The sequence below is a fragment of the Nelumbo lutea genome, chromosome 2, assembly GCF_056320005.1.
Source record: "Nelumbo lutea isolate HS-2025 chromosome 2, American lotus-T2T, whole genome shotgun sequence".
Classification (NCBI taxonomy): domain Eukaryota; kingdom Viridiplantae; phylum Streptophyta; class Magnoliopsida; order Proteales; family Nelumbonaceae; genus Nelumbo; species Nelumbo lutea.
The window spans coordinates 97,450,334-97,465,055 of NC_142685.1; the positions used below are offsets into that span (position 1 = coordinate 97,450,334).

At 36.4% G+C, this 14,722-nt stretch overlaps 1 protein-coding gene across 4 annotated transcripts in view; it reads left to right on the forward strand.

The window, feature by feature from the left end:
* The window catches only part of DFC (DHFS-FPGS homolog C), a 130,870-nt gene that overhangs the window by 17,494 nt on the left and 98,654 nt on the right, over nucleotides 1-14,722 (forward strand). For all 4 annotated transcript variants that reach the window (XM_088971567.1, XM_088971569.1, XM_088971568.1 and 1 more), the window contains exon 5: nucleotides 5,390-5,499. In XM_088971567.1, the coding sequence (XP_088827693.1) occupies nucleotides 5,390-5,499 (110 nt within the window). The remainder of the gene's footprint in view (nucleotides 1-5,389; nucleotides 5,500-14,722) is intronic.

A 14,722-nucleotide genomic window follows, 5' to 3' on the forward strand; every position in this document is an offset into this window, starting at 1 on the left:
GCTCAACTTAACATTTGGTTCCATAGGGGTCTCAGCCGGTTTTGCACCTAACAGTCCTGTTTCTTCCAATAGATCAAGGACATATTTCCTTTGGCACAGATGCACACCTTGTTTTGACCTGGCAATCTCTATTCTCAAGAAATACTTTAATGTTTCAAGGTCCTTTGTTTGAAAATGATTTTGCAGAAATACCTTTAGTTTGCCAATCCCCAATTTATCACTACCAGTGATGACAATATCATCGACATAGACCACTAATAAAATCTTCCCAGCTTCTGAGTTATAGTTGAACACTGAGTGATCAACCTGGCATTGTTTCATTCCAAAACTCCTCATCACTTCGTTGAACTTCCCAAACCAAGAACGTGGAGATTGCTTCAACCCATAAATTGCTTTCTTCAGCTTGCACACCTTACCACCCTCCCCTTGAGCAACAAACCCAGGTGGTTGCTCCATATACACCTCCTCCACTAGATCACCATGGAGGAAGGCATTCTTTATGTCAAGTTGAAGGAGAGGCCAATCATACATAACTGCCAAGGAAATTAGGACACGAACGGAACCAATTTTAGCCACCGGAGAGAATGTCTCCATGTAGTCCACACCATACAACTGTGAGTAACCTTTAGCAACAAGTCTGGCCTTCAGACGCTCCGCACTACCGTCTGGCAAGTATTTCACAGTATACACCCATTTACAGCCCACAACATGCTTACCAGGTGGGAGAATAGTAAGTTCCCATATTTGAGTATGTTGAAGAGCAGAAAGTTCCTCCTCCATTGCCCGCCACCATCTAGGTGAACTAAGAGCTTCTTGAACATTGTTAGGTATGGAAATAGAAGACAAAAGTGAAACAAACTGGCGATGTGAGGTAGAAAAACGAGATAATGAAACAAAATTGGAAATGGGATGGAGTGTACAACTACGTTTACCTTTCCGTAAGGCAATGGGTAAGTCAAGATCTGAAGGTTCAGCAATAGGAGCCATGAGAGGATCTGCAGATGTGGTAGAAGCAGGAGGAGGGGCCGGTGTCATTCGACGTGTATACACTTGTCGGATCGGTAATCGTTTAGTGGTGACCTGCACTGGATGAGGAGATGAGTCAACTCCAACAACAGCCTCTGGAACTGAATCACTGACAGGAAGAGGAAGAGGAGGTAAGGGTGAGGACAAGGGTGCTTCATGACTGGAGAAGAAGGGGACAGACTCAAAGAAGGTGACATCAGGGCAGACATAGCACTTTCGGGCAATGGGATTATAACACTTGTACCCTTTTTGAGTCCGAGAGTAGCCAAGGAAGACACATTTAATTGAGCGTGCATCTAGCTTGTATATTCCAGGACTCAGATTATAAACAAAGCACACACAACCAAAGACACGAGGAGTTAATTGAAACGGAGATAAAGTGGGAAACAAGATGGAGAAGGGGGACCGACCATGAAGAATAAAAGAGGGCATCCGATTAATGAGAACAGGAAGAGGAAAAGGGGGACCGACCATGTTTCGACTGCTGCTACAGTAGTCCGAACAGGAAGAGAAGAAGAAGAAGAAGAAGAAGAAGAAGAAGAGAAAGGTCTGTCGAAAATCTGATGGTTAACCCATCCAGTCGACCCCCTTAATCTATATTAGATTCTAATAAAGTTTACAAAGACAAAAATGCCCTTACTTAAGTGTGTGGTAGAGTAACTCTAATAACACTACCACATAAGCAAGTTACTAAATGAGAACAGGAAGATGGAGAAGGGGGACTGACCATGTTTCGGCTTCTGCTACAGTAGTCCGAACAGGAAGAAGAAGAAGAAGAAGAAGAGAAGAAGAAGGATCTGTTGAAAATCTGATGTTTAACCCATCCAGTCGACCCCCCTTAATCTATATTAGATTCTAATATTGTTTACAAAGACAGAAATGCCCTTACTTAAGTGTGGGGCAGAGTAACTCTAATAACAGTGCCACATAGGCAAGTTACTTAATAAACAGAAGAAGACTAAACTACCCCTATTTGGCACATCTTAACACACATTAATAACTGTTTTCTTAAATTTCAACTAAAAAGTTGGAAGTTTCAGGATATTCTTTTTTATGGGTAACTGTTGAACTTTGTTTGATTATTTATAAAGAGTTAAGTTATGTAAATTGTTAAGAACCCTATGTATATGCTGATTACATCCTTCTAACCCTTATTTTATCTTAAAATTACAATTGAGCACAAAAAATAAGGTTGTTCCCCATTGACCCCTTGTTTGGCCAAAGCATCAGCCAAGTTATTTGCATATCGTCTGATCTGATAAAAACTTGCCTCAAGTTCCCTCCCTAGATGTTTGATTTCTTTTATGGCATGCTTGAACTGCCATACTGCTTGACTGTTGTTTGCCAACCATCCAATGACCTTTGGAGTCCCCTTCTACTATTAGCCTCTTAAGGTTCTTAGGTCTGCTTAATTTCAGACTTTTTTGGACAGCAAAAAGTTCTGCCCTGAATGAGTCTCCTCTCACCTGACCAATATGCATAGTCAATACGTTGCTGTTTTCTTCCCTAAACACACCCCAATTCCAGATTGTCCCAGGTTTCCAATGTACTTTTCTAAAGCAATCCATAGTCTTTACCAATGCACCATTTTTATTGTGATGTTTTAAGTTATTTTAGTTTTTTATATGAGCTTTCCCATTGAATACTAACATTCCTTTCCTCTTGTATTACCTATGCAATTGCTGTTCTTGTGCACTGCCACATTATTTTGCATATCCTTTGGTTCACTTGGGAAAATTATTTGACCAAATAAACTAGGCACATTTGAAGGAGGAATTCACCTAATATCCGAAGAGAAAAAAATCACTCCCAAATGCCAAAAGCAAAAGGACAGGAGATTAGTAAGTTGATAGTTGCTCTCTACTTGCATAAGATAGAAAACAGACATGGCCACATGGGGAGAAAGGCACCAAAATGGTCTCCTTAATCACAAGTGTTTATTTTCTGATGAAAGGCCTGCCAATGAAATACCTAGCTTCTGGTGGTGTTGGTTTGCTCCAAATTTATTTCATGGGGAAAGGATGGAAAGGAGAAATGTAAGAGGATAAACCTTGAAACAATACAGCAATAGAGAAAGACGCCAAGGGCTTGGGGGTCCAGATATGCACATTTGGTTTTGGAGCATCCACAAAGACTCCCTTCAAGTCCTTCAATAGATTAATAACATCCCTAAGACCTCTAAATCCCAAATCCCAAGCAATCCCACGAGACGATACCAAGGTAAAATTTGAGACAGTCTTGGACTTATAAGATGACGAAGAATCAAAGAATACAAAAGAGGTATCAGACTTTTAAAGGCACTTCACCCAGCCAAATTTCATTCAAAAATTTAATCTTATTTCCCAGAAAAACATCACAATTGATAAAAGACAGAAGGGGAGAAAGAACCACTTGTTTGTGAAGAGAAGTAACTCTTTGGTGGCTTTTCTGATTGTTTATGTTGATGACATTGTGGTTACGGGTAATGACACTCAGGAAGTGATTAATCTGAAAAGATTTCTTAACACTGAATTTGAGATAAAATATTTGGGGGATCTCAGATATTTCTTGGGAATTGAAGTTGCCAAATCTAAGAATGGTATCTTCATTTCTCAACACAAGTATGTTTTTGATCTCCTTGCAGAGACTGGTAAACTTGGTGCTAAACTGGCTTCCACCCCTATAGACGTAAACCATAAGCTTTCTGCTACTGATGGTGAATTGTTGTCTGATAGGGGAGTATTCTAGAGACTGCTCGGGAAGTTATTATATCTCTGCATGACTCGGCCAAATATTTCCTATGCAATGAGTGCTATTAGTCAGTTTATGCATTCTCCCAGAGATATATATTTAGCAACTGTAGAAAGAATTTTGTGCTACTTGAAAGGCACTCCAAGGAAAGGTATCCTGTTTGCTAAGCATTGACACATGAAGCTAGAGGCATATGTTGATGCTGATTGGGCCAGATGTATTGATGATAGGAGATCCACCTCAGGATATTGTGCTTTGGTGGCAGGGAACATTGTCTCATGGAAGAGTATGAAACCGTTTGTAGTTGCTAGATACTCAGCTGAAGCAGAGTATAGGATAATGGCACATGGAGTGTTAGAATTATTGTGGGTGAGATCACTTTTGGAAGAGTTGGGTATTGACTATGAAAAGCCAATGATGCTCTACTGTGACAACCGGGCAGCTATAAACATTGCACACAATTTTGTTCTGCATGATAGAACTAAATACATAGAGGATGATAGACATTTCATACGGGAGAGAGTTGCTTCGTGGGAAGTTTGCTTACCATTTATTGCTTTAGAAGAGCAGTTGGCTGATGTTTTGACCAAAGGTGTTCCAAAAGGAAAGCTGACACACTATATAAGCAAGTTGGGCATGATTGTCATCTATGCTCAGCTTGAGGGGGAGTGTAGAGAGACTAGGCCGAATGGGCCCTAATATTTGTTTTATGTTTAAGTAATGTTCTGTCTGTTTTATGCGTTAATGGGCCTTCTCTTCATGGGCCTGTTAACCTCTTTTTAATTTCTTTTAAGTTCTTGCTTAGCTGGCCACCCACTTAAAGGTCAGATTTGTAATTAGCCTAGTTAACTAAGATTGTTAGCCTTGGCTAACACTGCTAAAATGCAAAAAAAAAAAAAAAAAAAACAAAAAAAAACAAAAAACAAAAAGACAGAAAAACAGCAAAATAGTATCACAATTACATCACTGGATCCCAATACAAACTGTCCCTTGTGGTTCCTTGTCTTTCCAATCCATCAGCCAATCCATTAGGAGATCTTGGAATCCATGAAACATTTGCTCCCGAGCTCACATATGATGTTTCTTACGACATATCCATACTTCCAAGGAGGCTGCTGGTTTCCCATTATCCAATCAATTGTTACTACTTTGGAATAATGCCATCAGAAAATTCCAGTGTGTGATCATTAGCCATTTTCTTCCCACCTTCCACCCTTTAATTAACTGTAATCTATCTGCCCTTGGGACTAGTCTACTAAAAACATGAGCAATGAGGGTAAAGGGGTATTTGGATCTTCTTTTTTCTTACAGGTGATTAAATCTCTTACAAATTCAACCAAATCTTTTTTTTATTTTTTTGATAAATGAAGGTACTTTATTAGGCATAGGAGAAGTGTACAGTCAGCCTAAAAGGAGGGACAAGATGCTACCTTCCCTTGGAGCTGAACACATATTCAACTAAATCTTGATAAAATCTTTTAATATGTTGAAACTTATACCAAGGCTGAAATTGAAAACCTCGATAATACATATATCTGATATTAGGTATTTTGGCACCATATTGCTGGTTAATATACCAGAACAAATCAAAAGTTCTGTTTATATTCTTAGTCTTACAAAAACCATGCTTCAGGGTTCAACATGTGCATTCTGTGAGGCCATTCTACGGGAATGTGGTTTTCGAACTGGACTCTTCACTTCCCCGCACCTAATTGATGTGAGAGAAAGGTTTCGTATAGATGGGTAAGTATTGGAAACTACTGCCACTTATTAAATATATATAATTATGGGATTTATGTAGATTTTCTTTCAGTATGCTTATCCATAGCATCATTGGTCCAACTTAGAAACACTAATACAAACACAGGATTGTTGTATAATGTACACAAGTATTTGATGGTCTCTGTTGAACACATTTCCATATTTCACAACACATGGGCTGGGTTAAAAAGGAAATATTACTAATGCAGGAGGGTATTTAAATATTTTTTCAGATATCATTTTTCTTAGAACTTTTTATCAGTACTATACTAGCTGCTCTAGATTGAAAGAGAAAGGAGAGAGGAGAAAATGACTAAAGAAAAGAGAAGAATATTTGGCAAAAATTGTCAGTGGCGGCGGCACCCATACTGATATATTAGTCTTTAAATAATAAGAAAATTACAGGAGTACTCCTCGTTACAACTTAATAGGATAAAATAGTCCTAAGAACACTTCCCCTCAAGTTGGTAGCATATATCTATCATTCCCAACTTGGTACAAAGGTCAACATGTTGGGTACTTAATATTCTTAGTGAAAATATCACCAGACTTCACCAACTTCAAGTTTCTTATGAATAAAATGTTTTTCTACTTGGATATATTTTGTCCTCTCATGCATCACAGGATTGTGGGCTATATTAATTGCTGCCTTATTCTCACAATACAATGACATTGGGTTTTGAACCTCCACTTGCCACTCCAACAACATATTCTTCAACCCCAACATTTTTGCTAAATCATGTGCCATGGCCCTATACTCAGCCTCTGCACTCAATTTAGCAACTACCATGTGTTTCTTGCCACTTCACGTCACCAAATTAGCCTTGACAATGGTATAATAACCTGTTGTAGATCTTCTATCATCAAATGAACCTGCCCAATCAGCATCTATATATGTCTCTACCCTCAAGTGACCATGCTTGGAGAAGAGAATACCTCCACTAGGATGTTTCTTCCAATTCTTAAGCACTAGCTCTGCAACAGAAGATGAGTAGTCTTGGGGGCATGCATATATTGGCTTAACATTCCAAGTACATAAGCTATATTCTGTTTAATTGAGGGAGGGAAAAGAAGGAAAAGAAAAGTGAGTGAGGTGGAGAAAGTCAAAGGTGATTGGGATAAGAGCAAGGAGGATTGTGAGAGAAGTGGGAGAAGGAGAGGTAGTAAGTGCACAAGTTAAAGGGGAAGGGCTTTCAAAGTTCTAGCATTGAGATGAAAGTAGTTAGTTGGAATGTGTGGATTGGGAATTGCAAGCCACAAATAAATGTAGGACTATTAAGGAAGTGGTTAGGAGGGAAAAACCAGATTTGTTGTTTATCCGAGAATCAAAACTACATGAAATTGATAGGTGAGTGAAGAGCATTTGGGGAGAAAGAGGAATTGGATGGGCTTAGGATCCATCTTGAGGTGCTTCTAGGGGTATTGTTAGGCTTTGGAATGAGGATTTTGTGGAATGTGTGGAGTAGTTGATTGGTAGATTTTCAGTTTTTGTTAAATTGGAGTGTGGTTGACAATTTTGTTTGGGTGGTTATGAATATTTATGGGAGGAGTTGGTGGTAGACAGTGTATGCCCTTAGTTCCAATCAGATTGATGTACATTATGTCATTTATTATAAATGAATAAAGTGCATAATTGATTCATGTGATTTGGTGTGTTTCTGTGTAATTCCCTTAAACTGGACACTTATGAGACTCGTGTTTGTTTAGAATCTTTACAGCTATTGGATAGATCTGGGGAGATTTATCCTGCCAAGGCTGACATTGATGTGTCCCCAAGTTGGTTGGGGTGGCTTGTCTCAGTTGTCAGGGTGAGACTTGAGGTACATGCAGTGTGGGTTTTTTTGAAACCCTAAACCGGACCAAATTCCAATATTGCCCTAGACCTTGGAGATAGATGGGCAAAACTGGAATGCTACACCTGACCCCTAGACTTGATTATGGTGTTGCATTAGGTGTTGGATTGGACTATCTTTGATATGCCAATCAGTGAGATCCTTAGAGGGGGTCAAAACCTGTGTATGTTGGGATAGTCCGAGAATTCATCTGAGTGGGTGATCATAGTGATAGGATTAGCCCTTTTGTCGGACAAAGTGAATGATCGGGGAATGCACTCTCTCTGATGGAAACCTAAACTGCTGGTAGTGGATTTCAAATGTGTTTGAAAATTGATTTTGCAAAATATATTTATATATTATGGTTTCAAATTGTTTGCAAAAAGGTTTTAATTCCCGTGATCCATGTGAGTAGAGAGTGAAACACTGTACCTTGCAGCCGAGGGAGAGGTCTTCTCTTGTCGGGTAGTGTTTGATCGTTAAGGGCTGAGAGGTTAAGTGTAAGACTATTGAGGGTAATACTTGATAGGCTAATCTTGCATATGCCCACAATCCTTGTGGATCATTTTAAATCAATTTATAAGAAACCAGTAATAAGTAGATGGAAGCTAGAGGGAATGGAATGACCAACACTGTAAAGTACTTTGAGTAGAGATTTGGAGAGAGGTTTTGATGAGAAAGAGGTAAAGAATGCAATCTCTTCTGTGGGTTGTTCTAAGTCACCAGGCCCAAATGGTTTTATCATGGATTTCCACCAAGATTGTTGAGAGTGGTTAAAGAGAGATCTAATGAAAATGTTTCAGGAGTTCTTTCGTAGGGATTTTATTAATATGTGTGTTAATGTAACTTTCATCGCATTGATCCCTAAAAAGCCTAGTGCTTGTTATCCCAAGGATTTTAAATCTATTAGTTTTGTGACCAGTTTATATATGATTCCAAGGGGCTTTCATCCAAGAGAGGAGATAGATTTTGAATTAAATGCTTATTACCTGTGAATGTGTGGAGGAATCTAGGAGGAAGGGTGTGGTATGCAAATTGAGTCTGGAAAAGGCCTACGATTTCCTAAGTAGTCGTCTACATCAGTAATACACTTAAAAACAAAACAGAAGCTAAAGGTCCATAAAGAAAGAAGGCCCAATAAGAAAACATAACACGAAGGAACTAATAAGAATGACACTAAAGGACTAGGGCTCATTCGCCTAGTCTCTCTACAATTGTAAGATGAGACATGACTAGGACACCAAACACTAAAGTGAACGAGGGAAAAAGGGCTCAAGACACACTTTTCTTGGAACAAAAATATACTCTATGATATTTGCAAGTTGACATGTTCACATTCTAAACTTGGGATTGACATTAAGGAAGGAACTAATTTCTCTAAGACTTGGACAAGAGGACCTAAACAACAATGCCACTAGTGAGGTGTGAGAGGATAATGTAGAGCCTTTTGTGAACCACCATCACCATCCAGATAGTACAATCTTCCATCTTCAAGTCCACCACCAATCATCTTTCTTGTCTTGAGGTTTTGAAAGACACAATAAGAAGGATAAAAGGTGATTGAGCAATTAAGAGATTTAGTTAAGTTTACTCGCAAGCAAAAGACTAAAGGATAATTTGGGTACATATAGCACAAAGGATAAAGTGAGGTTAGAATCAAGAGACATATTTCCAGTATTAGTGGTTGAGGAGGTTGTACCATTAGCCAAGATGACATTGTCATGATTGAGGAGATAATGCCAAAAACAAATTTGAAGATCAAGTCATATGGTTTGAAGTTCTAGAATCTATTACCCAAGATGTAGACTGTAATCAAGAACTAGACTGGCTATACTTCATTTAGTATGGATGGAAGTAGTATTGGAAGAAGTGGAAAGGTGAAACTTCTTATACTCCTCACGTGTTATAATTATTAACTAGCAGGGACTCGTGTGATGCACGGGAAAATCTGAATGATTTAATAATTTTATTTACTATTAATTAATATTAAATTAATAATCAAAATTTGTTGTTAATTAACTAAAGTATTCAAAGTTAATTTTAATATCTAAATTTTTAATAATTGTATTTTCATTTAATGTTGATTTACAAAAACAATTATTTTTAATTTAATATGAACTAATATATTTTTTAATAAATTTAGTTTTATTAATAATTTATAGTACTTTTAATAATTGTTATTATTTTTAAATGAAATTTTAATTAACTTTAAATAAATAAAATAGTTACAAAAGTCAACATTTTTATTAATTTCACTTATAATTAACAATTATATAGGAATGACAACGGGGTGGGTTCAGGGCGAGGCACCCCATCCCTGTCCCTGCCCCTACCCCATAGTCAAGACAACTCTACCCCATCCTCGCCCCGTCCCCAGTGTCAGGTGGGTTCAAGGCAAGGCAATCACTCCTCAATGTCGGGCGTGTTTAGGGGCAAGACGCCCCACTCAACAAGGACGGGGAATCCTCGAATTTCTCCGTCTCGTCCCCAGTATTGGGCAGGTTCAAGTAGTGGTGTAAATCGGGTTGTGCTAGGCTGAGCCTTGGGCCAGGCCAGGCCAGGCCGCAGATGATGCCAAGCTATGAGAGGTCAATTTTTAAAAAAAATTGAAAAAGATGTTTATATTTTTATTCCTATGATTTTTGATGTATACAGTTATTTATATATACAATTAGACATATTCATGGGCTAGGTAGCTCGCCCTGACCCGTTATTTTTCAGGCTTGGACAAAATTTTAGGCTCGTGGGCTCGAGCTTGGGCTTTCTCAAATAAGCCCAATCCGTTATATAAAAAAGTGCTTATGCTGCTTAAATTATTAATAAATATCAATTTACTATTAAGAAATATAAATTAGTTTATTAATTTATTAAATTATTACTAAATTAATATAATATTAGTTTATAAAAGTATACTGAAAATAAGATATTTTGCATACAGATCGGGCTTCGGGCTCAAGTTTTATATAAGGGTTGGGCTTGGGCAAAAGATCTAGGCCTGATGGTTGGGTCGGGCTCGGGCTCAGGCTTGTACATTTTTTGTTGATAAAGATGCCCGTGTTATACAACTATGATTTTTTACAAATTAAAGTTTTTATTTAATTATAGTCTAGTATAAAAAAATATATAACATTTCTATATATATTAATATAAAATTTGTTATTTAAATATTATATAATAATATTTACCATATATGCATATAACTTCCAAGTTGAGCTTAATAGGGGTTGTTTAGCTTGGGCCCTATCCGCTAAAGCCGTCATTGGACTCCAAAAGTTTCATACCCAATTAAATTTCAGATTGATTATCCCTGATAATGTGTGGGCATGGTGCATATCTCAGCTAGACCTAACTCAAAATAAAATAGTTGCTTGAGCCTGCAAATTTATAGATCTAATTGGGTTAGGTTAAGTTATAAACGATTTGTTACTTTTTATTATTAATTATTACAATATTGTTAGCTATTAAAACATTGTAATTATTAGATTACTGTATTTATTTAAAATACAATAATTTTTCTAAATTATCATATTTTCAGAAATATTGCTTTTTTCTTGGCTAAAACTAATTAAATGTAATTTTCTACTTTTTATAGCTTAAATTATAAAAAATTAATTATTGTTAATTATATTACCTTTGATAATTAAAATACATTATTTTTTCATTAATATTCAGTAATATTCATTATTTTCATCATTTATTTTTGCATATTAGTCACTACAAAATTAAGTTGCATTTGCTTTCGGTAAAAATAAATTAAATGACTAAATAAATACCATAGTTAAAAAAATACAACTAATTTTCAATATTTTTCAATAATTTATGGCTTGGGTATTGTTTAATAGTTTTTGGTATTTTTTATTAATAAAATACTATTATTTTTTCTTTTTAATTATTTTCACTAAATACCTTTACTAATATAAAATATTGGTAAATTTCAATATTTTTTAATTATTTTTAGTATTTTAATTATGTTTTGTTTTTCAGAATTTTTTGGATTTTTTATTAATTGTTGGTATTTAAAACTATCAATTAATATTTTTTATTAGTGCTTATTAAGGTCTTAACTGATAAGTTATCTAATAATATTATTAAAACTATCAATTAATTTTTTTTATATTTAAATTTCATATTTTATTAGCGTTTATTAAGTTGGATTTTTAAATGTAATTGAAACACATTTTTAATATTTTCTATGTTTTGTTAACATTTATTTTTAGTGAAAGTTTAGTGGTTTTTTAAATTTATAATTTTTTATTGTTTAACCTCAACCTATTTATATTATTTGATTTATATCATGGTTTTCAAAACTGGACCGGACCGGAAAAACTTGGAACTGTTTAGGTGACCAGTTCCGTTTTACCCCACAACCGTTATTTTGCTAAAAACTGTTGGTGTGGTCAGGAGACTGCTGACCCAGGCGGTCAAACCGTTTGAACTGTCCAACGATTTTGGCCGTTTATTTTTTTTTAATTTTTTTGTCTAAATAGGCCGTTCGTTCGGTTCGAATGGTTGGACTATTTGACCCGGGAACCAGACCTCTAACCGGTTCATTGTCTGGTTCGGTTTTAAAAACCTTGATTTATATTATTACTATTCTCTCTCTCTCTCTCTTGTAAATGTAATAATAACATGCAGTAAAATAAGCTGCCTTTTAAAACCCAAAGGTCTCTCTCTCTTAAATGTCTTTTTTAAATGTAATAATAACATGCATTAAAATAAGAGGCCTTGGAAAACCCAAAGGTCTCTCTAATAGTGTGCAGTTTTATTAGTCTATTCAAGATGAGCAATGGTTACTGTTTTGTATTTTTAAAACAAAAGAAAATAAGAAAAAATGCAAAAAATGGAGAAAATTGATAAATAGATTCTCTCAAAGGAGGGATATGCTAACATGGAACGTCCAATTTTAATATATATATATATATAACTTCTCCCTCCCACCTAAAGCAGATGCTCCACCAACTGGTGTAACATTACTAGAATGGTCTCCAACTGTAGCATCACTAGCCCAAATGGAAGGTGAGACATACAAGTCATAACAAAACTTAACCATATGTCTTTTATGGCTGCAATGGCTGCATTCACGCACCTGCTTATGTCCACCACCACTTGTGGCACCACCTCTAACTTCCTCCATATTTGACACCACCACGACCACTACTTCTAGCAACAACTATAAAATTTGGGTTTATCATTTGAATCATTCAAGAACTATCAGTGCAAGGGAACTCAATAAGTCTAATTGTCAATCTCAAAAACTAATCATCCAATCAAAAGACCACAGCTTGCTGCCCACACCAAGACCATCAAACAATCATCTTGTAGGCAAAGATCATGACTGTCACCACACCCAAGTTACTATAAAATCATCACGCACAAAGGGGCACACTGCATAGCACAAACACTTATAGAAATTTCTACAAACACCACAGCTTCAAAACAACCTAATCACCAACCATCTAGTGCTATCTACCTCTCACATTTCAAGAAACATGGAAAGAGTAAATGACCACTAGTCTTGTACCACAATAATGTAATCAGTGCTGAAAACACTTATCACCACAGTAATTTCTCACAAGCACCTCTGGTTGTGAACCATGATTGCAAATGAATGTGTTTGGGAAATTAGGAAATTTAGATGTAAAGAGTGGGTCTACAAACTAAATCTAGAGAAAGCCTAAGATATGGTAGATTTGGGATTTTAGAGGAGATTTTGAAAAAAAATGTGGTTTTGGAGAGCATTTGAGGTTGTGGATAAGGGGATGCTTAAGGTTAAGGACTTCTCTGCTAGGAAAGGTCTTAGGCAAGGTGATCCCATCTCTCCTTTCTTGTTCATTCTAGTTGTTGGTGTTCTAAGCTGCCTAGTGTTCTAAAAGCGCAAGGGGCAATTTTCGCTCGAGGTGCAAGGTGTAAAAAATACAAAAAAAGATGCCAGAAAAATTAAAAATAAATGCAAAAAAATAAAAAATATTAAACATAATATTAATAAAAAATATAAACTTGCATTTTAAAATAAATGTTTTAAAAAACCTATTATCTAAAACTAAAATACATAAACATAACATGTAAAGCGTATTCAAATGAAAGTTTAAAAATAAAATCAAACATATAAAACATTTTCAAGCATGTAAAACCCACAACCTCTTTTCTTCCTCAATTGCGTTACTTTAAGCATCTAATGTGATGTAAAACATATTGTATTCCTCTACGAGCCACCTTTGCACCAAGCCCCTCGAGGCAAGCACAAACAAGTCCATGTTAGGGTCTTTAGTTTGTAGTTATAACACAAAAAATAATGATTTTATAATTTTATTGCCTTTTAAGAAGATATTTTATTAGGGTGAATGAATGAACTACATTGGCAAATAGGGGGTTCTCATAGCTTTGGTTAGCGAGCAAAGTGAGAAAAAATAGCTGCTTCAATCTGAGGAGAATGAGGGGAAAGAAACACGAGAATCTTTAGAGGGGAAAACTGAGAAAAGGAAAGCCTACGATGAAACATTCTGATTAGGGTGGCAAATTGGTCAAAAGCCTTAACCTTATTTAATGATTTTACAATGAATGTCATATCTAGGGAGTGGAGGCTGATAACTGAATCTTCATATATAATTCAATCACATCTCTATCGCTAGGCTTGACCTCTTGTAAATTAGATAAAGCTCAACTTTGACAGTAGCAACATTGGCAACCCAGGGCCATCGAGTGTAGGGGGAATATTTAGCCATCATGATGGTGCTATTATGGCCATGTGTTTAGGACTGATAGGCAATGGAAATCCATTGCCAGCAGAGTTTTCATCCTTACTCCATGGATTAAGGTATAGTAGATCACTCAATACCTTTGTTAGAATGCTCGAGTCAGGGGTATTTTGGTTATTCTGGTGTATCTTCTTGAATGCGAAAGGTCTATTGTATCTGAGTTTAAGTTATGTGTCCCATCTTCTATGAGGGGCAAAATTGTCCTTGTAACTCTATGTTTTATGAATAAAATTCAAGTGGGTAGGCTAGGAGAGTGATTTTTCACATTCTCTCTAGTTTGGCCGAACACTCTTCTTCTCTCCTTCTTTCTCTTTTCTTTCTTCTTTCTTCTCTACTTTGACCTAGAATCAACTAGGGTTTATTCACATGGTATCGGAGCTGTAAGGTTGTATCTTCACTTCTTTCTTGCTGCTGTTCTCTTTCTGGGTTCGCCGCCAACCTTCACAGTCATCTTCTTCTTTTCCGACTGACCTGAGTGGAGGTTCGATAAGGGGCTGAAAAGGAGCTGTCATTTTGTGGGCCTGGAGGTGAGAATGCCTCCGGTCGTTGCTGTGGTGGTCATTGGAGTGGTATATTAAACCCTCTATTCAGTATCGAAGAGGGCTGAATGTGGACAGG